Source organism: Xiphophorus maculatus, chromosome 14 (genome assembly GCF_002775205.1).
Source record: "Xiphophorus maculatus strain JP 163 A chromosome 14, X_maculatus-5.0-male, whole genome shotgun sequence".
In the NCBI taxonomy this organism is placed as follows: domain Eukaryota; kingdom Metazoa; phylum Chordata; class Actinopteri; order Cyprinodontiformes; family Poeciliidae; genus Xiphophorus; species Xiphophorus maculatus.
The window spans coordinates 4,058,939-4,083,948 of NC_036456.1; the positions used below are offsets into that span (position 1 = coordinate 4,058,939).

Genomic DNA, 25,010 nt, shown 5'->3' on the forward strand with positions numbered 1-25,010 from the left:
TTGCTCTATTTCTATTATACAGCATTTTGGGTTAATTAAAACAGTTAAGATGCAAGTTTTCTCTTATCAGAACATGAACCGTTGTAAAATGAAGTATGGTCTCATAAAAATAACTGTTGATTTTTATATTGAATTTTCCTCAATTCCATTTCTTGACAGCACAAACCTAAACCAAAATACACATTGGTAAAAACAGTAACACAAAAAACATCAGAAGACACTTTGCAGGTCAAAAACAAATTAGACTCCTACAATATATGTATCTCCTAAATAATAATTATATCAAAAATAACTTAAAAATTACCCCTAAAACTCTTTACAATGTGGACTTGAGGATAAAATAGCTGATCAATCATCAGAATATAGATTATTAATGATTTTTAACATATTTTCCCATCATTCTGGGGAAAAAGGTATTAATGAAATCATGACATCAATACATTATCCTTCTTTGGTTTCCAGGATCTTCACTTTGCTTTAAATCTTTGTCTTTAGTCCTACCCACATGTGCATGACTGAGAGTCACAGCCTGTCCCCACCTTCAGATCCTGCGCTCAGATTAAAGGATCATTCCGCCCTGCAGGATCTCCTGCTTCCCTCCACCTGATCTCCATGGAGATGGACTGCCATGCTTATGGTAAGACTTATCTCTTTCATTTCATTTCCATAGGATAATGCATTTAAGATAAGTTTCACAATATTCATAGTCTACGAAATGTTGAGCAATAGACTGCTTATGGATCATAAACACAGGATTTAACTTCATATCAACTTATTCATAGCATAATAATAAATAACACTAAAATATTCAGGTGTATGTCCAAACTGTTTCAGAATTATTTTTACCAGTTTGACTTGGTAGTGCATTACAAGAATGTTCATCTGCAAATATTAAATGATGATTAATATCATAGTATCAGCAGTGTTTTGCAGTGTTGACCAGGCTTGTGTGACTGTTTAACACACTGGCAATAAAAATCATTTCATTAGAAGCTTAATGCATCACTCTGAGAACGAATCTGCTCTTTCAGTCTGTATTAACAGAAATTAACATAACTCACACTGTTAAATTAAAGTTTGTTTGTTATACACAGACTTTCCTTAATTATTACACAATTTGTACGTGTTTTATATTGAAAATAAAACGACAGTGGCCAGTTTTTACGTTGGGACTCTGAACAAAAAATGTCTCTAGATATTAGAGTGATTTAAAAAAAAAATCTAATTAATTGCAGGCTTTGGAATTAAAGAATCACAATTCATCACACTTAGCTAATAGCTATTTAAATTCAGTTCAATTTTGTTCCACTGTTGAACCAATAAACAGAAATATATTCATCCATGTTTACAGTGGAAAGTTGAATTTGTGGTTTTGTTTGCCTGCAGCGGTTCGTCCAACCTTCAACAAACAGATGTAGCTATAATGAAAATGTCTATCATAAGTAATGTTGCAGTTTTACTCTTCATATATTTCTAACTCACCCGACTATAAAAAAATATTATTTTGTAATAATGGCGCAGCCATTACAGACACTGCATTTTATTAGAAATGTGAGCTTACAGGTTTCCTTTCATCCCGGCCTGAACGCTGGATAATTACCCAAAAGACAAAATGAAAAAACAGAAATCATTCTGCATTAAAAGCATGACAGCATAGCAACACTGGCCTGATCATCTTAAACTCTTTTCTTTTCTCACAGAAATCAGATTTGAAATGTTGCGGCATTTATCAATAAAGTTTACCCTCACATATGCCATTATTCTTATGATCATGTTGATCATCTGTCCATCCATCACTGTGCTTCATGGCTTCATGGCGTTCTGCACCGGCCATGGATCATAGATCATTTATTTGCACTTGAACATCTGATATTTACATATTCAAACATTAATTCAGATGTTATATTATTACACTCCTCAGTTTGATGAAATGCATTAACTTTTTTTTGGTGCTTTTTATACACATATATATATATATATATACATATATATATATACTATGTTAGCAATTAACTAATGAAAATTGATGGGTGAATGTATAATGACTGATACACTCAGCTACCTGGTACCCTGTCTGGTTGTTTTTTCTACTTATATCCTAGAGCTAGACTTCATAGATGTCCCTCCTCTCACCCCAGCCAGTAAGGAAGTCCTGAGCCAGGCTGTTCAGGCCAGTTTCTCTGGTTTTGCCCAGGAGATTATCAACCACCACTTTCCACAGGGTAAACTTTCTACAACCTCAACTTGGTTTATTTCTTAGTTGTTCTATTTAAATTGATTTGTATCAAGACCTCTGAATTATGTACCTCTTGTATCTACATGTCTAGATCCAAGCTTGTGGTCAGAATGGGAGGTGAGCCACTGGTTGGACTGGTGCCAGGCTGAGTTCGGCCTCCACGGCTCAGAGCTGAGGGGTCTGCAGGGCAGCCAGCTGTGTGGGCTGGACAGAGAGGCCTTCTTGGGCCTGATGGCCGACTGCACTGCAGGAGAGATTCTGTGGGAGCACCTGGAGACCCTGAGGAGGGGTAAACAGTTCTCATCTCAATACAGCCTGCTGTTCACCAGCAGCTGGGCTGCATGTTCATACAAATATAAATGACTGATACTGCTGTGACAGGACTGCAATCTTATCATTGAAATGACAAGATTTGTCACAACAAACACGTGATGATGATGTTTTCCCTTCTGCTATCTTGATAGCATATAGCTGACCCCCGACCCCCGAGATCCCAATCCACATCTATTCAAAGATTCCATACACAGTGTGAAATATTTTGAAAATGTTTCTAGTTGTTTTTATGATCATGGCTTATAGAAAATGAAAACCCAAAATTCAGCATCTCGGGAAATTAAGGAAAATGCTGAAAACTCATGTCGTCACACCATAACGAGAGAAGCCATGAGGAAGTCAGGTCAGGGTTGGACTAGAGTTCAGATAGAAACTCCAAGGTCCAGAAAATTCTTTGGTCTGATGAGACCAAAATGGAGCTTTTTGTCCTTCAGGCAAAACCCTAAGTGGACATGAAACACTGAACCATGTCCACAAACACACCATCACCACCGGTTACCATGGTGGTGGCAGCATCATGCTGTGGATGCTTCTCAGCAGCAGACTCTGGAGGACTTGTAAAGGTTGTAAAGGTAAAAGGTCAAATGAATGCAGTAAAATACAGAGACGTCCTGAAGGACAAATTAGTTATTAGTTAGACAGACAGACAGACAGACAGACAGACAGACAGACAGACAGACAGACAGACAGACAGACAGACAGACAGACAGACAGACAGACAGACAGACAGACAGTTGGATTGAGCTGGTACCAGACATTTTATTTAATCTTTTTTTTTGTATTAAACTCTAAATCATTTTTGAATTCTGTTTAAAGTTGCTGATGTTGCTGTGAAAGCTATGAGGATCAGAGTCCAGCTGTTAATGTTTTAAAAATAACTTCTCCAGAGAACGACCATAACTTCAGCTCTTCATTAAGCAGCAGCAGAGCGTCATGTTCCTACCAGCTTCAGCACACAGGTAGCTCTAGATTTCTCTTTCCTTTTGGGTGTCAACAGCTCAGTTGCTGGGCTCTGACTGGCTTTACAGTTCAGCATCTTTTCCCCTCAGAGAACTACTCACACTACATCCAGGATCAACAGAATGAGACACTTCAATATCATTCAGCTGACAGCTCAGACCTCCACACTCTGGATCCAGTTCCTGCCCCACATGAAGGTCACCGTCTGATGAATGCAGAGGAATCCAGAAGGACCATCAGTTCTGCTTTTCTGATACCAGAAATATACAGAGGTAAAAACCCATCATTCATAAAAAACCTCATTATTATTTCATTGTTGTCATTACAGAAGGGCTGCATCATTTTCTACAGTGAGTGACTGTTCACTGTCAACAAGGAGAACTTTGTTACTGTTGCATGTCTGAGAAATGTGAGATAAAATCTCATCACAAAGCAGAATAGATGCAAGTTTAACATTTACTTCACCAACATGCAGAAAATCTTTATTATTTTTCATGCTGACAGACATCTTTTGTTTACATTCTCCTTCCAGCCTCCAGTACATGAATCTTAGCATTTGCATTTTTTGTGCTACATTGAAAATTACAAGACTTTTTGCAAGCCTTTCAGTAGATTTAAAAACAAAGCTAATAACCTTCAGCGGCTTTTAAAAACCTCCAAGTTAACAGCTACAAAAGTAATGAAAATAAAATGGAGTTTAATTTAGCTCACATTTCCTTCCCATTGCCTCTGTCTCTGCAGTCTGACTCACTTCTCACATAAAAACCACTCAACTCAGTTTGTCGTGAGATAAGAACATTTGATGAAAACTGTGGTTTTTCAAATAAAAATCTTTCCATATTGGTTATTGATCTATTAAAACCCGAATGTTCTGAATGTTTGTCTGTGAAAATACTCTTTAAAATGTAACAATTTACAAATACAGCACACAAAGTTTTATTTATTAATAACTCTGAACTACTATGTGCATCTTTTTATTTGTATATCAAACGTTTTCTAAATGTGACCTTTAAAGGTAAAACTTCCCGACTCAGCCAACATCTAAACATCTATTCACTAATAGATGTTTGTAAGAAACCTTGTACTTGCCATGTGAATTACCTCAAAAAGGCTTTCTTGTTGTTCACATGGCATGTGAACAACTCCAACTGTGAACAGCACAGTTGGGAACATCATGAACACATCATCCATGAATGTAAATAAAGAACAGTCCTGGTAGATGATGAAGTTCAACAGGAGAGCAACTCTAACCATACAGCCCCAGATGTTAGATGAAAGCAAATGATGTGTTAGAATGGCCCAGTCAAAGTTCAGACATTAATACAATTGAAAATCTGTGGAAAAACTCGCAAACTGAGAAAAATGGACAAATCCCAGAGGTCGTCTCCCTCAGGTTAACAACTAAGTGCCTCAGATGGAGTTTCTCGGTTAGAGTAGAGAAACATCACATTAACAGAACTTTACATAATTCTTTAAATAAAAGTGGCATTTTTTAAGTTTTATACTTTAAACCTATATACTTTATAAAACAGTGAACTCTGGACACATCTTGTGTTTCTATCCCTGCTTTCTTGCAGAAACACCCTCGGAGGAGAGGGCTGCTGCCACCGTCAGCCCACGGGCTTTGACTGCTCCACTCACTGATTTAGAGCCTCTGGACGACAGAGTGCCTGATGATGCCTTCATGCTGCATCAGAAACATGGGAGTTTCAAAGACTATGTAGGCAGCAAAACACATGTGGGCAAAGCTGTGATACCAGCATCCATTTTAGCTGGTTACACTGGTTAGTACAGCTGTGGGGACAGAGACACTCTTTTAGTCTTTCCAGGTTTATGCATTGATCAGGCGAGCCTTCCTCCCACAGGTAGTGGACCAATCCAGCTGTGGCAGTTTCTGCTGGAGCTCCTAACAGATCGCAGCTGTCAGTCCTGCATCAGCTGGACTGGAGATGAGTGGGAATTCAAGCTGACCGACCCTGATGAGGTAAGAACCCGCTGATCTTCCTGTTGGTTCATCTAAACTATCTCTGCTGATCAGTAACAGCAAGGTGACTCAGTTTAATGTAAAACAGAGACTAATATCAGAGGGACTGAACAGCTTCACACAAATACAGAGAGCAATGAAGTCAACAGTGATAGTTGAGATACTTGTTTAGGTGGGGTTCTACTGAGTAGCTATGAGTAGTCAATAGCCTCTTTCACAAAACATTCCTGTTGTAAACCTGCTTTCTGAGGTTCCTCTGGCCATCCATAGTAAACAGGTGGAGCTTCTGAAATGAGCAGGTCTGCTTCTCATGCCGGTCTTTTTACAGCAACAATGGAGGGTGAAGTCAGTTTAGTGAGGCTAAACTGACCAAGTACTTCTAATTCATTCTAGTTCTAATTCTAAAACTAAAATATGTCTTTCCTTTCAACTCTTCTCATGGATTCTGAGTTTTGTTTGTGCTTTCCATAAGTTAGTTGATGTTAGTCGGACTTTTCTAGAGGCAAGCTAGCTTCTGCTAGGTTCAAGTCAGTTGACCTTTACACTCTTGACTTCGCTTGGTGAGTCAGGGGTGTTACAGACGAGGGCTGACCCGTCGGATCTTACCCAGAACACAAGCAGGCGAGATGCTGAAAGGTTCCTTGAAGTGTTTTGGTGAAAGGAGCTAAAATCTCTCCTGCCGTTGGTCTCTTAGTTTCCCCTCTTCTGCTGAGCAGCAAGACTTTTTGATTAGATTCTCACCACTGACCTGCCACTACAAAACGTCACTATGTTGAACCACACACATTGTTGAAGTGACCAAAACATGATCTAAAACAGTCACAACAATTTAAAAATGGTTAAAACAAATGAAAAAAAGTAGTCTAATTGCATCTTTCTTGAACAGATACATAATGAACACAGATTGTGTTTGTCACATTGTGGATGTTCTCTGACGAGTATTTGTTTCCCAGGTAGCTCTGCTTTGGGGAAAGAGGAAAAACAAACCCAAAATGAATTATGAGAAACTCAGTCGGGGCCTGCGCTACTACTACGACAAGAACATCATCCGCAAGACAGCCGGCAAGCGCTACGTCTACCGCTTTGTGTGCAACCTGCAGGGCCTGCTGGGATACGAGCCTGGGGAGCTGCACGCCATGTTGGACATCAGCAGCAAGACGAGGTCAGGAAGGCAATAACCAGAGACCGGACTAGCAACTTTTTTTCTAATAATGTTTTGTTATTTTTATATGATTGTTGGCAGCAGAAGTGGTGGATCAACATGCTCAATACATACTCCGTCTCTTACTGGAAAAATGTCCAAAGAAATAAACATATTTATATTCATGTGGCATTATTATTTGGGGTGAAGTTAAAGTAAAAAAATTAAAACAAATTGCAGAAGTTCCTATGCTCCTATGTAGAGGGATCCCTGCTCCAACACAGCTAAAACAAATGGCTGAAATGTCTCGTCAGCATGAGGTCAGGTTATGCAGAGGTCTGGTCATTTGACTGAAATGTTCTGGAGAAGAGATGCAGGCAGCAGCAGCTACTATGTCGCCTTTTATCATTATTTTGACTGACAAGCTACGACTATGAAAAATATTTTTATGAACTAAAGGCTAAAATAAGGAAAGACACTTCAAATCAGAGTTTGTCTGAATTTTCACAATATGTTGGTCAGTGGACTTTTAAACTGTATGACAGGTAAAATATTCAGGGTTTCCTTCACAAGGGAATAAAAATCAGTGCTTCATGCTGGAGTGGCAATTTTTAAAAAATATATTTTCTGGCTTGAGACATTGCTTCACTGTTTCTATGTGAAGTTCTTTCCTCTTGATGCCATCTCTTGTGTGTACTGTCATAATGGTACAGACCTCGTTTCACTGTGGATTATGACAGACTTAGTCTCTTTTACTGTCTTTCATCCAGTGTCTTCACCATGTCTTTTGTTTTTGTTCTGGGGTCAATTCACCCAAAAACACATAAATCTCTAACAGTCACCAAAAATTATACTCAGGCATAGTTTAAAGGCACTTCTTCGACGTGTTTTTACTGAAGTAAAAGTAAGAAGTAGCTGTCCAAGAAATGACCCAAGTTAAAGTAATGATATTTCATAACAGTATTACTCAAATAAAAAGTGTGCAGTAAAATTATTCCTAAAAGAATATTTATTTTTTCCAAAAAGTTACTAGAGTAAATGTAACTAGTTACTACCCACCTCTGAACACAGACACCTTCTTCTCAACAGTATGTTGCTGGACATACCCATAGTGTTATACTTACATATAATTAGATTCAATTCAGTAAAGTTGTCAAGGTCCCTTACAAAAAATCATTCAATTCAATCACACATACATTCCAATTGATCCTAGTTATCATACTGTACGCTTATTTAATTATTCAAAGCAGATTCAAAAGTTTCTATAAGGAAACCCAGCAAAGCATCAAGTCATTGACCTGCAGCGTTCAGTCATCCTGGATGAGAACGTAGAGACAATCACTTGTTTTGTCTCATTGACTTTATAGCTCAGTATAAGTGGCATTAAAATACATTAAGGTAAATATTATAAATCTCTCTCATTATTTTTGGCATTTAGGACATAGAAATAAAACTTTTGGGAGTCATAACTGATTTAAAACAGAAACAGTGTAGTATAAGCTAAAGTAAGAGAAATAAAGGTGATGTGTGAATATTTCTGGGTTGTGTGGTTTAGCAAAACGGGGCTGCCGCTAAATGTGAGTTTTAGTAATAGTTCTAACTTGATATTATGTTGTTCTCTCTGAATAAATATTCATAATTTTTTTGTTTGTTTTTCAGTGTAAACATTTGTTCTTAAACTTAAAGACTTTTGTACGTCCACCCAGGGGGTCAGTATGATGGAAGAGATCCGCATGAGGGTGGAGCACAAATCAAGGGAAAGGAAAATGTTTGAATGCAGTCATTTATGATAATGAATCCTTTATTGTGTTTATTCAGTGTTTACACAACAGTATGGAGAGGTCAGACCGTCTTATTTTAAAGTGCCAGCTGACTTGTGATGTGATTTTCTCCATCACAGAGCAGCAGACCTGAAACAGGCTGAGGGGGGATTACTTCCACCACTCACCCTGACAAGAGCTGCTAATGGAAGAGCCGAGTGTCTGGTGGTCAGCATGGCTGCCACTCAGAACAGAACAGAGCTGAACAATCACATCATCCATGTCATTTACACCTGAGGAAGCGGTGAGGAGGCTCTGAGTCACAGCAGCAAAAGGAGGGAACCACAGAGAGGAGCTAATGTTATCCAAACCTCTGGTTTTTCCTCATGATGATACATCACTACATGTAACTGTAGAACACACAGTAAGGCCCAAAGTTATTCATACCTCTGATAAATTTAGGTTTAAAGTAATCTTTTAATTTGTCCACAATGTGTCTCCTGACTGGAAATAATAGTAATGTTTTGGAATGAGTGAGTGGAATCTAAAAGGTAAAGATGCCTCCAAGCCTCAGCATAAGTCCAGGTAAATAATCAAAATACCAGTGGAAACATTCAAACAGACATTTATATTGATTACTGAGAAAGGTACTAATTAATTTAACTAAATAGCATGTAATCAAAAATAGTTGCATTAAGTTTTTTGTAACTGTTGTTTCTTTTACATTGTTTTGACATCTTTGAATGAATGAAAATATTTTTAGGGGAGGGGTGAAGGGTCACCTTCGACCCCAAACATACAGGAACAGTTTTAGATCAAAGCAGATTAACGTGTTCAAATAATGTAGTCTGAATCCAGATTAAACCTGTGAATTGTGGTAAGACAGTAATGATCACAGATGCTCTACGTCTGATATCTATGTTATCTAAAACCATGAAGACATATAATGTCTCTGCAAACACAACAGAAAGACTCTAGAGGTTTAATTAAGCAGCTTATAGCTAATATAGTTGCTTAAATAGTCACTGGCCGTTTCAGTCTGTCCAAGACAGCTGGGACAGAGGAAGGCCCTAAACAACCAGACTCGTTTTGGGGTCCAATCGGGTCGGACGATGGACGCAGCAGTTGGAACCTGTTAAAGTTAATGATTACTAACTCTGACCCTGTAACTACAACTGCATCTCCAACTGACGTCTTTCCTGGTTGGAACTATGCAACAAATTGATGTGAGTGGCACTGTAAGAAAAAAAAAGCACTATATCCAACATTGGTAAAATGTTTATCTGCAGGTTACTCTACTCTACTCTAGTCCAACATCACAGGTAATATCAAGATGTTTTTATCAAGAGTAAAATGAGGCACCAAAATCCACAGGCAGAGACATGAACTCCTGCTGTATTATGTGTTAGAGGGCAATAAATCAATAAAACAGCCCTGCCGTTGTCTCAGATATTAAATGAAACTGCTTGGGCTCTCTGCAGGAGCTGCTGGTTGCATTCATCCAACACAAACAGCCACATCAGCACTGAGGTGAAAATCAGCGAATTGACTGAATCAGTTCGGTTCCATTAGCTCAGCCACCACCAACTGATCTCACTGAGCGACTACTGGCTTTCTGAGCCCCCTGAGCCTCAGCAGGGGGTCCGCCTCATGTAGTTATTTAGTTTCTGGCAGGGATCACTAATGTTCATCACATTCACAGTGGAAGATCTGCCATCAACTGGGACATGGGTTGAACAAGTCGCACTTTGTTAAAGAGCTTTAAGCACTCGGCCTTCCTGACAGTGAATCATCCATAGAGCTGCACTTACTGTTTCCAGTACAATTTATTGTCTGCTGGCAGTAACAGAGCAAACAGGAAGTATGTTTTAGTATTATGAATAAATACTTCTGCATCCAGAATCTCTCCAGTGATGCTTGGTAAGATAACATATATTAACATATGAGCCGTGGGTTGGATGGTGAGTCAGTTACTGTCTGGGTTCAGGTCTTGGTCCGGAGTTTCTCTGCATTTAGAATCAGAATTCCTTTATTGTCATTGTGCAATAAAACACAACAAAACTTTAGAAATAGCTTAAAAAATGTGGTGTTCATATTCCACAGGCAGAGCATCTACCTCCACTTATTAATATTTCTCTACCCCCATACCTACCAGTGAATAAACAGATGTGATTTATATTGCAGGGTAATTTGACATAAATATTTATGACCCTTTAAGCATGCAACTCACTGGGTATAAAAGCTTTTTACTGGTTTCTGAAGACAAAATATGGCTGCATATCTGAGATGTGAATGTCCTGTTGCTTCATCTTGTCCCAGTGTTCTGGTGTGAGGGTCTTCTGTTCAAACGCATGGATTGCCTTCAGCTCTTCTGCTAGACACATGTTCACCATCCTGCAAACACAGACAGCACACCGGTTTAATGTTCCCAGAGAGAACGGCTCAAAGTGAAATGTGTGTTTACAGCAGAGCTCAGCAATAAACATCTGCAGCTCTTAGTCAAACTTTGAATGTTTTCTTCTGTCTGACAGACTTCTCTAGAGTCATCCTCATAGTCTGGTTATTCTGCAGGATTCTGTAACCTGGTGAACAAAAGCTGCAAAGTACATGCTTAGATTACAGCATTTCCTTCAGAAGCAGACAGTGAGGAGAAGTAGATTGCAGCTGTAAATAATGGGTAATGTAATAATGAGGCTGGGTGGACCTCAGGGTCTTCTTTAAATTTGCTTCAAGTAGAGTAAAACATTTCACTGAACTTCAGAAAGAAAGCTAATAACATGTTAATCTCACATCACAGATCTTACCCTCTGATTGATTAATTTCTAATCCAGTCCAGAATCCTAAAACCTTCAGAACGGCCTCCGGTCTTTTCTTTCATCTCCAAAAAAAAGATACCTGGAAGTGTGTGTGTTTTGGTGTGTGGTCGTTATGCTCATTTAACGTCTGGATTCTGCTTCAGGTTTGCAGGATATGGATGTACGATATACAGTATAGGCTTCCACATCGGTATTGACCGATGTTAGTCATTTTTAAACATATTGCTCTGATAAGTAAAACTGGAATGACATTAACAACCAAAGTTCTTTTTTTCCCACCTCGTTGCCATTTGTGTTTCAGGAGTTAGGGGGCTGGTTGTGTCATGTGACTGATGGTGAAGCAGTGCAGGACTGTTGGGAGTTCAACTGAAGAGAAGAAATGTATAGTTTGATTCCAACTGTTGAGACCTTTGCTGCATGTCTTCACCCCTCCTCATAAATCCAGATCTTTGGAATACATAATTCCACATCTTTCCTGATTTTTCCAGATTGTGAAGGAAACCCAGATTACATCATGTCAGGTTTCAGTACCATCATGTAAACCATGTCATCCTCTCCTCCCTGTGCATCATCTGTGGTTCTGGATGGATGAGCCCAGGTATTTAAACCAGAAATATCCTAAATTAATGTCCTTTTCCAGGTTTTTCATGAACTATTAACATTTTATTTCCCATTTCAATGACTAAAAACATGATTATGAAACAATCTAAAGCAGGGATTTGAACTAAACATGAACGGTAGCTTAGACCATTGAATTAGCGATCAAAGCTAACAACGCTGTACTTGCAGATGTTTGGGATGTTGCACTGGAGAGACATGTTTGAACTATGAGCTTTAAATCTCTACTGATAAATGGACTATGTTTACTATAATCTGCTGCTTCATACACAAATACTTTATTCTAGCATCATGATGCACATGTAGAAATAGATTTGAAATGTGTAAGTAACCTTCCACCATGTAGGTATCAGAAACTAATAAAACGTTCCAGCAGCAGCAGCTGCTCTGAATCCCACCTGTGTCTCTGTAACAACGATTTCCCCTCAAACTGCGCCGACACCACCAGGACTTTGAAGCTGGCTGCACATCTTTCCGGTGAGGTATCCTCTACGTCCTGAAAAGCAAAAATTGTTCAGATGGCACACTGACAGCGTCTGTAATCAGAACTGTGACTATAATAATAACAATAACAATAATAATAATTAATAATAATAACGGAGGAAGTGATTTGTGGTCTAAGAGAGAAATTCAAATGATTGACTTTTTTTCTCTACTCTGGCACAGAGCAGAGTTTGACAGTTCAGATTGGACTCTACCAGGTAGAATGGCAAAATCGAAATACAATTAAATAATTAAAGCTCATTTTTATTGTTTACATTTAGCATATTGCTTTTAATTCTTCCAGAGTGGACATAGAACACCGCATGCTGTTCTATGATCACCAGTCCTCACCTAGAGGACTGGTAATCATCTACCCAACCTATATAGGCCAGAATAAGTCTGAGATGTTTACATACAAGCACTCACTGAGAACTGATGATGTATCAGGTTCTGAAAGGAGCAGCCCATTTCTCAGTGGGATAGTCAAAGTACGAGTGAATTTGTGTGCCTATATGAATGGGAAAGCCAGGTGTCAAGTGTTCCTTTGGAAATGGGATTCAATCCAAAACCCTGAACAAGCCGGAGAAAAACTAGAACCAAAGGGTTGTGGTGGCCCAGTTAAAGCCACAACTCAATCTGATTGGCTAAACTATGATGCCACCGAGTCTGATGGTAGTGACTGAAGCAGCTTAACTACACATACAACAATCAAAGAAATGACAGAGACCTACCACATGCACTGCCTCGAGCTCCTTAATAAGCTTCTCCCGGATGTGATCTGCTGACACTGCCATGATTATCTGAAACAATACATACAGAAATACTGACTGTCGGGTCTGGATCAACTTAAAGATCTTTAATACGGTTTTATTCAAGAAACAAACAAACAAACAAATTAGAAAGTTAACGTCCAAAGACTTCCGGTATTAAACAATTTACACGAGAGTCCATGTGTGTGACTCTCACAGCACAGTAGAAGCATACAATAACTAAATGCTACCTGTGATCCGCTGATTTCATCAAGTGGACACCGGACAACCGGTTACGTTATTATGGCCCAAAAAGAATATCCAATTGACTCATAGCTATGACCATTTTAGCCAATCAGTGGCCTTCTAACCTGTGACGCAATTTTTAAAACAACAAATGATCATCGAAATAGGAGTCCAACGACAACACAACAAAATTCTTTTTAGTGATTGTTGTAAGAATAATTATAATTACGTATGTTGACAGCCGCGTGAGATTATACTTTAGACATTTTTTAAAAAAAATAATGGGATTTTTTCCTTTTCTGTACATAGAGGGGGTTATTTACAACTTATTTGATCAGGCACCGTAACGGTCCACTAAACTAAAGGCTGACCGCGATACAGGAACTAGTAGTGACAGAACTGAAACAGAAGCAAAACATTATAACATTACCATAACATGTTATTAGCTGTCAAAATTTCCCCTAACTTTGTGAACATTATTTCACTCGTTCATAGCCATGGGTCATTTCAGTTAACGGTTACCACCGTCTCATACGGAAGTTAAGGTTTTCATGATGGTAGTGGAGGTGGAGAGCTTCTTCGGTGTGTACATGCTTTACTGCACTAACCCAAAATTTAAAGGCCGTATCTACATCGGCTTCACGGTCAACCCTGAGCGGCGGATTGGACAACACAACGCCGGGAGGCACAAAGGGGGCGCCAAAAGAACCAGTGGCAGGGGGCCGTGGTAAACATGCTGTTTTTCTGCTGAATTGTGTTTATAGTAGGTAATACTTAAGAAGGACCATAACTCTAATATGGACCTGTTCCTCTGTGTTGCTTAGGGAGATGGTACTCATTATCCACGGCTTCCCTTCAGATATAGCTGCTCTGAGGGTGAGTATTAAAACCCAGCATCGGGGCAGTGTCCAGGATGAGTTCAGGTCTGCATCACATCACAGTTGGTGATGTCCAGTAGGAGACACACACTGATCGCATCTTTTACAGCCCAACAATCTCTGCAGGAATTTTCACTATGCCAGAGAAAACCAGCTTGTTCATCCATCCACTATCTATCAGTTCCAGCATGTGTTCCCAAATGTCAACACAGTGACTCTACTGTGTTCTGTAAAATTTGTCCTACATATTCTGGTAAAGCCTTTTCCCCCCCAAACTGTCTCATTCTTGTATCCATCCATCCACTCTAACCCTGTAAGATCCATTGTTGTAATATTACAGCATCTCTATTTCCAGCACAAAAAATGTTCAGATGTTGACTTTTCTTCTGTTTTTAACCCAAACTTAGAAATTGAATCATATTCTTGGAATATTATTGGATATGAAATGTACATATAATTTCCCCACACATGATCAAGAACTACCACATCTCCAAAACCTCCAAAAATCTGAGTCACTGTGCCACATTAATCAAAAAGGTAGTAAATAAGATGTCTTGATTTTTTTGTTGTTCATTAAATGTATTGAACATATGCATGTGTAATTTTTCTGCAAGTTTGTACAAAATGTTTTTAAAAAAGTGTACAAAAAGTTTACTTCATACCTTAAATTTTTAGCATGACACAAAATAATCATCCAACTTTCTTAAGTCAGCACAGGGAATCTGTTAAAACTGAAGATGAACTTTTGCGTCATTGAATGCAGTTATTGTGTGTCAGTATCTCTAATCCACTCAGGATCAAATTATGCAAACAGGTTAAATGTTCATTAGCACAATCTTGAGAACCCTGATGGAGCAGATCCTGTATCATCCTGTATAGTTCAGTCTGAATTTGTATTTGTTTTTTTTTATCTCGGTTTACTTCCTTTCAGATCACAGTGAGTTAAAACTTGCTTCACTGATGGGCAGAAACACTGGTGTCTGACTTTGAAATGGATAAATCAGAAAAACACTTCTGGGATTGCCTGGATCATAATCCTCTTGAGAGTTTATGGACTTAAAAAAATTCATCTCTGTTCAAGGAGGCGAAACCAAATCATATGAGCTCTAACGTTTCTGATGAGAACAGCAGTCAAATATTCATACAGAATTATGTCAGGAAGTTGGAGGATATATTTTATCTGCAGTTTGTTAGAAGACAAATGTTAGGGTGACGTGTAAATATAGTTTAACTTGTATGTGTAATATTGAGCATGTGTGGAGAAAATGTGGAAAACTAAAATTTGAGTGATTAGTTCATGGTGTGTTTCCCTGGCAGTTTGAGTGGGCGTGGCAGCACCCTCACTCTTCCAGACGACTTTCCCACGTCTCCCGACGTTCTAAAAGAGAAACGAGCCTGCAGTTCCACTGGCGCGTCGTCTCCAACATGCTGCAGGTGGCGCCATGGAGCAGGCTGCCTTTGACTGCCCGCTGGCTCAGACAGGAGTATAGGATGGACTTTGACCCCGGCCTGCAGCCCCCACTGCACATCCCCATCGCCTTTGGCAATGTGAGGGCCAAGAAGAAGCAGTCGCTGCCATCTGCAGGTGAAGATGAAGATGTGATGTCTGTGTGTTTCCTTTGCAAGGCGATGGTAAAGGTAAAAAGCGTATCCTCAATAAGCCATCTATCCACATCTGGCTGGTTTGCTCCATCCTCTCCTCCTCCTCAGGTGTCAGAGAAGCTGAGCTGTTTCCTTCCATTCTGTGGGATGGTCAGTCATGTAGTCTGCCTGGCCAGATATTTTCTGAGGTCCGAGCCGTCCCACCTCCTGCCTGTAGAGGGACAGTGTCCTTCCTGCCATGGCTCGGTGTTATGGGGGAGCCTCATTCGCCATAAACACGGCTGCCTCGGAGACCTGGAGGAGATCGTTTCCTCCACATCACAGGTCAGATTGGTGCTTCAGTGAAACCCCTAAAGGCCTGGTGTTTACTCACTAACTCGTGCTTGTTGCTCCTACAGAGCCACTGGGCAGATGAACTGCAGATGTGAAGAAAAGGAGGTTGCAGTAGTGAATGTCTGCCATTGGTACTGAAGAGTGTATATAAATTTGAATATTTCATCATAAAGTTTTTAATTCTTTGTATTATTAACAATCATTAAATTTTTCCAAATAAAAGATTAAGGAAATAATTTTACTACTTCAACAGGATGTGTTCTGTAAAGCTCTTCCGAAGAACATGTTTTCTATAGCTAATGTGAAATGTGTCTTTATTTATGTTTTTGTTTTCAGGACATGAAAAGAATAAAAGAATAATTGAAAATTTTCTTTATTTTGTCTCCTTTACTATTTAAATGCATGTATGTAACTTTAAAAAAAAAAGTTTTTTAAATATTTGTTAAACGGTCACCATGTTGTGACAATATAATATGAGCCAGATAATCTGTGAAAAGCTCAAGCTCCTCCCAGTGCTACAATGGCCGTCTGAAGAAACACAACGCTTCCAGTCAAAAACAGCCAATCAACCTTTTTTACCCGCTGCTCAGTGTACTAATGGCAGAAACGACTTCTGTTCCAGGAAAACTGTTTACCTGCCATCATCGGTGGCCATGCTAGCTAGCCTGTGCATTCCTAGAATGGTTAGCCTCTCTGCTAACAAGAAGAAGCCGTAGGGTAGCAGAGAGGAAGGAGGAGAGTGTGAGCTAGATTGACAGCGCTAAGACCCTCCTCCTACAGTCCAGAAATATAAAATTTTTCTTAGGTGTGTGTGTGTGGTTGTTTGTTCTGTCTGTCTCTGTGTTGCCTTGCTGGTGACCTGTCCAGGGTGACCCCACCTCACAGCCGATGACTGCTGGCACCTCTCACAACCCAACTGGGGATTAGCATGTTGGCTGGCTGGATGGATGGATATTCAGAGTGGACTGTTTTCATTTTCAAATTTCACATTTCAAGTATCAGATCAAAAGTTTATTTGCAATATCAATGTTTATTTATACTACATAGTTCTCATCTTTTACTGTTGTTTGGTCTAATGTTTACCTATGTATATAGTTAAATTTCCACTGTATGTACAAATTAGACCCTTAGTGTAAAATTCTAACCCAAGTGGATTAGAGAACGGCCACATTAAATTCAACTTTGTGTAGCCAGTTCTTATTTAAAAAGCATTGAAGCTGTTTTATTATCAGTACACTCAGACAAAATCAGTTCTGCAGACTTATGGCCACCTGCAGCAGTCATTGGGCGAGAGGAAGGGCACACCCTGCACAGGATGCCAGTCCATCACACAGCTCAGGAAATCACTACAGGCCCAAAATGAACATGACATTTATTTATATTGATACAAATCTCAGGCCAGAATGGTAAACGAGACAAGGTGAATGAAAATAAAGTTGCAAGAGTTATTGGGAATTATATGCAAAGAGACTCATTATTCTTTCAGCTGATTGTGTTTAATAGTGTCTTGGACACCAACGGCTTTCATGTTTTACAGCTGACCCTGTCTGTACCGCTAAACAGGACAAAGAATCTGACTGAATGCAGACCCGCTTTCATCCATCTAACAAAGGAACATTTCCTGCATTTACAAGCTGCGTTCCATCAGGCCATTTCAAAACATCTTCAGTGTTCAAATGTTATGCACTGTGTGTTGACTTTCTAAAACACTGAAAATGCGCACAAGGAGGAAAGCAAAAAAGGTAAAGTTATATGTGGGGTAAAAACTATAAATTCGATATTTATGATATGTTTTAGGAGTTCATTAGTGGTTTGACTTTAAGCAAAATAATCAGATCTATAGTTGGCATGAAATAAGGATTAGTTAAGCTTTAAATCTGCAGCTGCACATAGTCTGGTCATCCTTCTCTCTGCTGGTCAGCTGGTGATTGGATCGTGATCACTGGCTGTGGAGGCAAAAAGAAAAAAAGAACGTTTGAGTCTTATAATAATATTGTTAGCTTAATTTTATTTTTATTTCTGCAAACTAACATACAATACCTTTAAGATGGTTTTATACTTCTAGAAAATATCCACATTTAGCTTTGTTTAACTAGAAAATACATTGAATATTTAAAATATTACATTTTATGTTAGACAAAGCAGTACATAATTGTAATAAAAAAATTGTTTTTAATAAATAATAATCAGTGGGATGAATGAATTTGTCTTTTGTTTAATACAGTGGAATGTTTGCCAGTGGTTTTCCTGAACCTGAGATGTTTGAAGGTTTGGATTCTGTTTGATAAACCAAACTGGCTTTAACTCACAACCCTCTGCCTGATGTGTGTGTTCAGCTAACCGGGATAAACCAGCTGCAACAGGGCTATGGTGTTCCAGATTTTTGCCTTCTGCTAAAAAACATTTTTCATGTTGTTTTGCGTGTTGAAAAAAGCAGTTGGTGACGCAGTTTGTTTGTTATTCTTTGATCAATAATTACCAAAGTCACTGGACCAGAACATGAAATGGACCAGACCGATGGATGCTCCTACAAAAACCACTGATTGCTGAAAATGTGAACACTACAGCTTTTTAAAAATCTATTCTCTTAATATTTGCAAAAAATATATGTCATCAAATATTAGTTTTCAGTTGGAATGTATGGAACAAATATCATCACAGGAGGGAAAAAAAAGCTCTGAAATGACTAATTATGCCCTGAGTTTTTCTAACCTGACATTTTAATGGAGATTTGTTTTTTTCCTATCTTTTCTCCTGAAAAACAAATAGTAACACTGAATATAAACAATCTACCTTGGGAATCTTAGTTATTGGCTTACTAAGTCAGTTGGTTTGTGAACTCACCATTTTGTTGGCTGCCCCACAACAGTTGATCACCTTGCAGCAGTAGGCAGCCAGAGTGGCAGAGATGGCCAGCAGACAGGCCTGGATTAGAATCCCTCCAGCAAAGAAATGGGAATGGATGCTCTGAAAAGTGGATACAATGAGTGGATAGAACTCCTGAACTCAGACATCAACTCCTTTCATATGTTACACAATATCAGTTAGCATCCAACATTCATTCTTCAGTTCCTGAAACTGGACTTTACTTCTCCTCAGAATTTGAGGGTGTGGTTCTTAGGAAGAGTATTCAGTCTTTACCTCAACCTGCTGACAGACTGTCTGGTAATCATATGTACTGTTGAAGCTGTTTCTCTCAAAAGAACCACGCCAGCAGCTGAGGGACAGGTCTCCCAGCATTACTATGGTGAAGATCATGTTCACGAAAGAGGCAAAACATGCCAAGATCTGCATCACCAAACAGGCCGTGAGCTGCCACAAAAGAAAGGTTTTATATATAAATAGAGATGGCTTTGAACACATTCACACATTAAACAGTAAAAAAGAATGAAATTCTTACAGTAAGGCCATCATATAACAAGAGTCACAGTCACCATAAGTTTCACTTCTGTTTCTCCTCAGCAGCTGGTTGCTGGAAGCTGCTAATGTCCGTTATTGAGTTTGTCACAATACTCTGATTTGCAGCCGTTTTGCAGTATTGTTCCGATCATCTATGGTCGCAGAAGATTACCAGTGAAAGTACTGTCAGATAAAGGAAGATTGCATTTTTAACTGTAAAACTTGTGTCAAACTTTTCAGATATCCTTTTACATTTGAGATCTTCCTCTCAGCCTCAGAAGCTTCCTCTTTCTTAGTCCATTTTAGTTCCGTTCCCCACAAGAAGAGGAAAAGGTCTTTGTTCCTGACAGCATTTTCAAAGTGTAATCTGGATTTTTTTATGCTGCTTTTGCTGAATGTAATGTGTGAAACATTTACGGAACACAAATCTAGTTTTGTGTTGCAACACACAGAAAAGAAAATTCACTTCTGCTATTTGCAAAATCTTTTACTTTCCTTCTTTGTTTCAAAAGAAAAAGATCTGAAGTGGGATGTAAATTGTATCCAAAGTTTACAACATTTACCATTAAATAAAGAAATGTGGAAGTAGCGGTAGAAGTGAAGCAATCTGAAACGTCAAGTTAAAATTTAACGTTAAAAAAGGTTTTGGTAAGTTTCTAAATTGCTTTGGTAAAATCAGGAACGGGAATTCATTTATTATTCCTCCAAAACATGGTCAACCATCGGATCCAGACCAGCAAACAGTCAGAGAGTTTGGATGCTTTTTTAATAACAGGTATTATGTAAACACGATGAAATTTCAGCTCTGCTTTAAGGAAGGAAATTGTTAAAAACTTAATAGAAAGACGAAGGAATTTTAAAGGAGAAACTGTGAGGATTTTGATAAGCGTGATTGATGAAGTTATTAACATGAAAAGAAACAAGAAGAAGAACATCAAGCTACGCTGTATTTCATCTGTTCAGCAAGTCACTTACTGTTGGGAGATGTAGGTTCTTTGCTGCGACAGCTACACCCCCAGCTATAATTACCTGCAATGACAAATCATGATCATAGACAAATTTTCAATTTTTCTAGTTAACCCATCGTCTTAGCATTAAGCAGAGGAACACAGTAAACTGTTGCATGCTTGGGGTGATAGAAGCATTATTGTTGGGAAAAGTGTTCATTATTCTCAGTGTAGTGGGGCACAATCATCCACTGGTTGAGGAAATCAAAACATTCACTTTGATGTTTTTGCTCAATATACTGTCAAAATAATATTTCTTGTTAAATATACTTATTTGTGGATTTTAGAATTTCAAACTGAGAGCTTATTTTTCTGGAGTTTTGGGAGAACTAAAAAAAACAACCTCCGAGGTGCATCCCACACCAAAGTATATAAGCATCTAACTAAATAGCGCTTATAGTCGCCACCAGGCGTTTGCTAATTGTTGCTGCCGCTAGTCTGTAGGAGGAGTTCAGTGGAAATAGGTGGCGCTTTGTGAGAGCAAGTGTTTAGGCACCCCCAATGGTTGCTATGGACTATTCAAGGATTCCACAAACATGCAGGGACGAACCAAAGCTACACTCCATCTGTGTTTTGATGAGGGAATAACATTATAACATGATATAAAGGTCAGAAAAGTACATTTTATATAATGCACCCTGTAAACTCTGACCTGCTTCCATGTCCTTGTAATAAACAGTTTTTCTGCAGCTATCATATCTGTAAGAGCCAGTTAATGGGGAATTCATATAGAATAATAATTTAGATTAAAAATTTATAAATATGCTTAATTTAATTTTAAGAAATTCATGATGAGTATATTTTCTAGAATGTATAACTTAGTTAATATAAAGGGATACTTTTATTGTGAAAAGTAATTTTGGCTTCCACTACGTAATGCATAACATTAATATTGCCCGTATGCACGTTTGAAGTCAGATTGCAGTTGGATACGGTGGAAGCAACACAATTTTTTGACCGATCTGTACCGAGCCTTTCATTTCTTCTGTAAGTGTACTTTTGGAGTTCTTTAAGTAAACATCATAAAAGAAGACTTGGTTTCAGTCGAGTGATTCAAATATTGGTTGTTAGACAAACTGCAAAGGTGGTACAACGAACTTTTGGGACACAGAGTGCCACTACAAAATCTGCATGTGTGAAGTTTCTCCAATGAAAATGTGGCTGCAGGTGCATCAGTAAAGAACGGTCGAGGCTTCAGGTGAACCTCCAGTTTGATTCCACTGGGCACTTACCAGCAGGGAAAAGACGAGTAAGGGAATATCTGGTTGATAAGAACTCAGACCTTTAGCCCTAAACAAACTGAGACTGATGATCATATACACACTGAAGCAGATTTGAGTAATCTGTGAAACAAAGAAAAAGCAGTTCAATTATGGCTGCAAAATAGTTGAAAAGCAAAGATTTAAACATACACAGACCCTCACGCAGCCTACCCCGAGAACTTTAGGCTCAGCTTCCAGATATTTCTCCGTTCTCTTGGCATTCCTCTGAAACGTGACTGTAACCAGCGGGCTCTGAGCTGGGCTGGCGCCTTGCTCCGCAGCTACTGCTTCATCTGAAACCAACACTGCCACGTTAAGTCAACAGCCTTAATTGCAGTGTTTGATACTGTCACTGATGGTTTAACACCAACTTGCAACAAATATTGATCAAACCATTTACAAGACAAATAAGATGTCATAACATGCAGTTGTGATGTCTCTGGAAAATAAGTGTCATTTTTTTCATCCAGGTTGAAAAATGTTTCATTGAGATGAAAATATATTTCTGGCACAAAGGCAGCAACACACACAGCACTCTACACTGTCAAAGGTTCGTGCTTGTCTACCTTTGCAACTTGAGTTGCATTCTATTTTTAGTCCATACGTTTTCATGAGATGTTAGTGTATTAATTTCTTCTGTAACAACTTCAGCTCTTCTGGAAAGGCTTAGTTTGTAAAAAACAAAACATTCTTCTTGAAGTGTATTTCTTTTTTTTATATTATCATAGAAGATTTATTTTGAGAGTGGTCTGACAGAAAAGTGGGTAATGAGACCGAAGACATGCAGCACAGGTCACTCAAACCTGTGACTGCCGCACCGAGGACTAAGGCGTCCACACATGGGCTGTGCTTCACCTCTGTGCCGCCACAGAACCCTGAAGCGTATTTCTAAGGTCCCACTCTGATGTTGCATAAGAAAGCCCCATCTCCTGGGTCAGGACTCTGCACAGAACAGTCAGGTTCTCAAACATCAAACTCACTCATTCATATCCCGGCCTTGCTTTGTGTGCCAGTGTAAGGAAGGGGTCATCTCCAAATGGACCCAAAAATTTGGGAGTAAAATGTTTTTCTTAAACTGTTTTGGTATGCAAAAATATTTAGATCTCCTCCTAATACAAGCAAGTGGCTGATCCCAAATCCTGAAATTATTTTTTTTTTAAAGCGTAGCAGGATCATCCCTCCATCAAACTTTATCCTTCACACAATTTCAGTCAGGCAAGAGGTGATTTCATGATAACTGCCAAACTCCGGGCTTGTTGATTGGATTAGTAGACAGGAGTCATGATGCATCATTCCAAAGAACATGTCTCTACTGCTATGGATTCTTGTGTTTATATACTTAAATCAACATTTAATTTCCATTTAGAATCACTAAAGCATTTTTGAATTTGAATTGAATAATTGCATTTGAGACTTTGCATTGCCTTGGTGATGCAAGGCTGAAATGCAGCAGCCTGACCAAGGAAACCCGCTCCATGAGGCTCTCTGCTTTTCTCCAATCTAAAGGCCATATGAAGTTTGGGGAACTGAAGCTACTGACTGCAAAAAGCTGGTTACCTCCACACAATAATCTGTGACTTTACATGGCTGGGCTACTGTTGTGCCCAACTGCTTCCACTTCCACAACAAAATTAGTTCACTGAGGATTATTTAGCAGTTAAATTTAATTCACAATTTGCATCCTATCACAACAGCTGGAGTTCACTGAGCTCCTGAGAGCGACCTGAAGCAGGAGGGTCACAGCTGGATTTTATCCAACTGTGGCCATGGAACCGATATTGCTACTGAGGTAGATATTGCTACTGAGGTAGCAATATAGTGTAAAACTGATAATCTGTTACAAAACAAATGCAGATGATACAGATACAGGCTTGCAAACGTATTCATACCTCTATTCCATATTTTGTCACATTATAACCACAAATATAAATCCATTGGTAAACCAATGGAAAACAACCACTTGACAGACATAATACATAACTTTACAAACTTTTGTTTTGTATTGTATTATATTAATAGTAGCAGGTATTATGAAGGCCTGATTAGTCCATAATCATACCGCGATGATCCAACATGATCCGTTATCTGAAACAGGAAGCAGTTCATCAAAACAGCGACAGCGCACAAACTCTGGAAAACAGCGAAAACTAAGCGTCTCAGTTTCTCCTGTTTAAACTAAAAGTACAAAAAAAAGAGTTTCCCTCATTGTTATCTGTAACTAGGCAAGCGTGAATCCTCCTTTTTACCTGCCATGATCACGGAATTGGAATTCGCCCAGGTCGCCTTTTTCGTGTCTCCTGTTTAGATGGAAAAGCTGCTGGTGTTTTTCTGCCTTGATCTTCGCTTCCAGCCGAAGGTTTTGCAATCCTTGGCTGCAGCTGTCCGAGGGACCCGGAGTCCACGCCCCTCCGCCCCACGGCGGGGGAAGAGAGGAGCCCACTCTCAGCTGGGAACCGAGACTTCTGCTTTCTGATGGTTAGACTCCACAGCCTGTTCAAGTTCCTAACTGACATCTGGTCACTTCCGGTCACACTGCTTACACACCTCATTTTACTCAGAAGCTATTATTATAAAATGCTCCAGATACCAACAGTGCCTATGAAAAGTATTCACGCCCCAGAATGTTCTACCCTTTTATTACTTTTACAGATCAATTATAATCAACAAAATTTTGCTTTTTTGACCAAAAAAAGACAACAAAAAAACAAACAAAAAAACACAACACACACACACATTAATTAATGTCAAATTCAGAAAGAATTTTTACAAAAAAATAATGACAATTAAATAAAAATATGTAACATAAATTTTTGCATATGTATTCAAGTCAGTTATTTAACAGATGCACCTTTGACTCCAGTCCCAGCAGTGAGTCAATGTGGATGGCTCTCAGTCACCTGGATGCTGCACTTTTCCTCCGTTCTTCCTGTTAAACTCTTGCAGCTCCGTCGGGTTGGGGTGGATCAGCTGTTAACAAGTCCAGTCACACTTTCTCTATCAGACGTTGAACTCAAGTATTGTGTTACTTTAAAATAATGTTGCTGTTGGTAAAAGAGAACAAAATGAAGCAGTAAAGCTAATTCTCCTAAATCTAATCATGTAACTTTTGTAGAACATACAGTACAGACCAAAAGTTTGGACACACAGTTGTGTCCAAACTTTTGGTCTGTACTGTATGTAATCCTGTAAGATTCACTGTCTCC

At 38.9% G+C, this 25,010-nt stretch overlaps 4 protein-coding genes across 6 annotated transcripts; 2 read left to right on the top strand and 2 right to left on the bottom strand.

Annotated features, from left to right (window-relative positions):
* The first annotated feature begins 2,026 nt into the window (after positions 1–2,026).
* LOC102219250 (transforming protein p54/c-ets-1-like) lies at positions 2,027–8,667 on the top strand. The gene is made up of 6 exons (XM_023346837.1): positions 2,027–2,222; positions 2,328–2,525; positions 3,619–3,801; positions 5,107–5,313; positions 5,395–5,513; positions 6,467–8,667. Exons 1-6 carry the CDS (start codon positions 2,027–2,029, stop codon positions 6,689–6,691), a joined length of 1,128 nt encoding a protein of 375 aa, XP_023202605.1. The 3' UTR covers positions 6,692–8,667.
* LOC102218985 (bolA-like protein 2) lies at positions 8,438–13,435 on the bottom strand. Of its 2 annotated transcripts, XM_014472065.2 has the most exons (5): positions 13,332–13,435; positions 13,063–13,131; positions 12,247–12,344; positions 10,645–10,808; positions 8,438–10,420 (listed from the first exon to the last, which is right to left on the bottom strand). In XM_014472065.2, exons 2-4 carry the CDS (start codon positions 13,123–13,125, stop codon positions 10,661–10,663), a joined length of 309 nt encoding a protein of 102 aa, XP_014327551.1. In that variant the 5' UTR covers positions 13,126–13,131; positions 13,332–13,435; the 3' UTR covers positions 8,438–10,420; positions 10,645–10,660. The 2 variants fall into 2 exon arrangements, with proteins under 2 accessions (XP_014327551.1, XP_023202606.1); XM_023346838.1 differs by having other exon boundaries at positions 10,222–10,808.
* Positions 13,436–13,675: 240 nt separating this feature from the next.
* LOC102233862 (structure-specific endonuclease subunit slx1-like) lies at positions 13,676–17,628 on the top strand. Of its 2 annotated transcripts, none has more exons than XM_023346487.1 (5): positions 13,676–14,053; positions 14,151–14,202; positions 15,522–15,789; positions 15,915–16,130; positions 16,205–17,628. In XM_023346487.1, exons 1-4 carry the CDS (start codon positions 13,878–13,880, stop codon positions 16,079–16,081), a joined length of 663 nt encoding a protein of 220 aa, XP_023202255.1. In that variant the 5' UTR covers positions 13,676–13,877; the 3' UTR covers positions 16,082–16,130; positions 16,205–17,628. The 2 variants fall into 2 exon arrangements, with proteins under 2 accessions (XP_023202255.1, XP_023202253.1); XM_023346485.1 differs by having other exon boundaries at positions 13,677–14,053; positions 15,522–15,842.
* LOC102233605 lies at positions 17,495–24,296 on the bottom strand. The gene is made up of 7 exons (XM_005807900.3): positions 24,054–24,296; positions 21,979–22,100; positions 21,778–21,888; positions 20,514–20,567; positions 19,281–19,451; positions 18,984–19,106; positions 17,495–18,085 (listed from the first exon to the last, which is right to left on the bottom strand). The coding sequence occupies exons 1-7, from the start codon at positions 24,058–24,060 to the stop codon at positions 18,038–18,040; spliced, it is 636 nt and encodes a 211-aa protein (XP_005807957.1). The 5' UTR covers positions 24,061–24,296; the 3' UTR covers positions 17,495–18,037.
* Positions 24,297–25,010: the final 714 nt, after the last annotated feature.

Excerpts from the sequence above, each read along its gene's own strand:
- LOC102219250 (XM_023346837.1), top strand. The coding sequence starts at position 2,027 with ATGGGTGAATGTATAATGACTGATACACTCAGCTACCTGGTACCCTGT. Across the intron at positions 2,526-3,618 it reads CCTGGAGACCCTGAGGAGGG|AGAACTACTCACACTACATC; the intron begins GTAAACAGTTCT and ends TTTTCCCCTCAG. Across the intron at positions 5,514-6,466 it reads AGCTGACCGACCCTGATGAG|GTAGCTCTGCTTTGGGGAAA; the intron begins GTAAGAACCCGC and ends TTTGTTTCCCAG.
- LOC102218985 (XM_014472065.2), bottom strand. The coding sequence starts at position 13,125 with ATGGCAGTGTCAGCAGATCACATCCGGGAGAAGCTTATTAAGGAGCTC. Across the intron at positions 12,345-13,062 it reads AGCTCGAGGCAGTGCATGTG|GACGTAGAGGATACCTCACC; the intron begins GTAGGTCTCTGT and ends TTTGCTTTTCAG. Across the intron at positions 10,809-12,246 it reads TCGTTGTTACAGAGACACAG|GATGGTGAACATGTGTCTAG; the intron begins GTGGGATTCAGA and ends CTGTGTTTGCAG.
- LOC102233862 (XM_023346485.1), top strand. The coding sequence starts at position 13,878 with ATGATGGTAGTGGAGGTGGAGAGCTTCTTCGGTGTGTACATGCTTTAC. Across the intron at positions 14,054-14,150 it reads ACCAGTGGCAGGGGGCCGTG|GGAGATGGTACTCATTATCC; the intron begins GTAAACATGCTG and ends TGTGTTGCTTAG. Across the intron at positions 16,131-16,204 it reads TCGTTTCCTCCACATCACAG|AGCCACTGGGCAGATGAACT; the intron begins GTCAGATTGGTG and ends TTGCTCCTACAG.
- LOC102233605 (XM_005807900.3), bottom strand. Across the intron at positions 19,452-20,513 it reads AGAACCTACATCTCCCAACA|CTCACGGCCTGTTTGGTGAT; the intron begins GTAAGTGACTTG and ends CTTTTGTGGCAG. Across the intron at positions 18,086-18,983 it reads GTGGGGCAGCCAACAAAATG|CCAGTGATCACGATCCAATC; the intron begins GTGAGTTCACAA and ends TTGCCTCCACAG.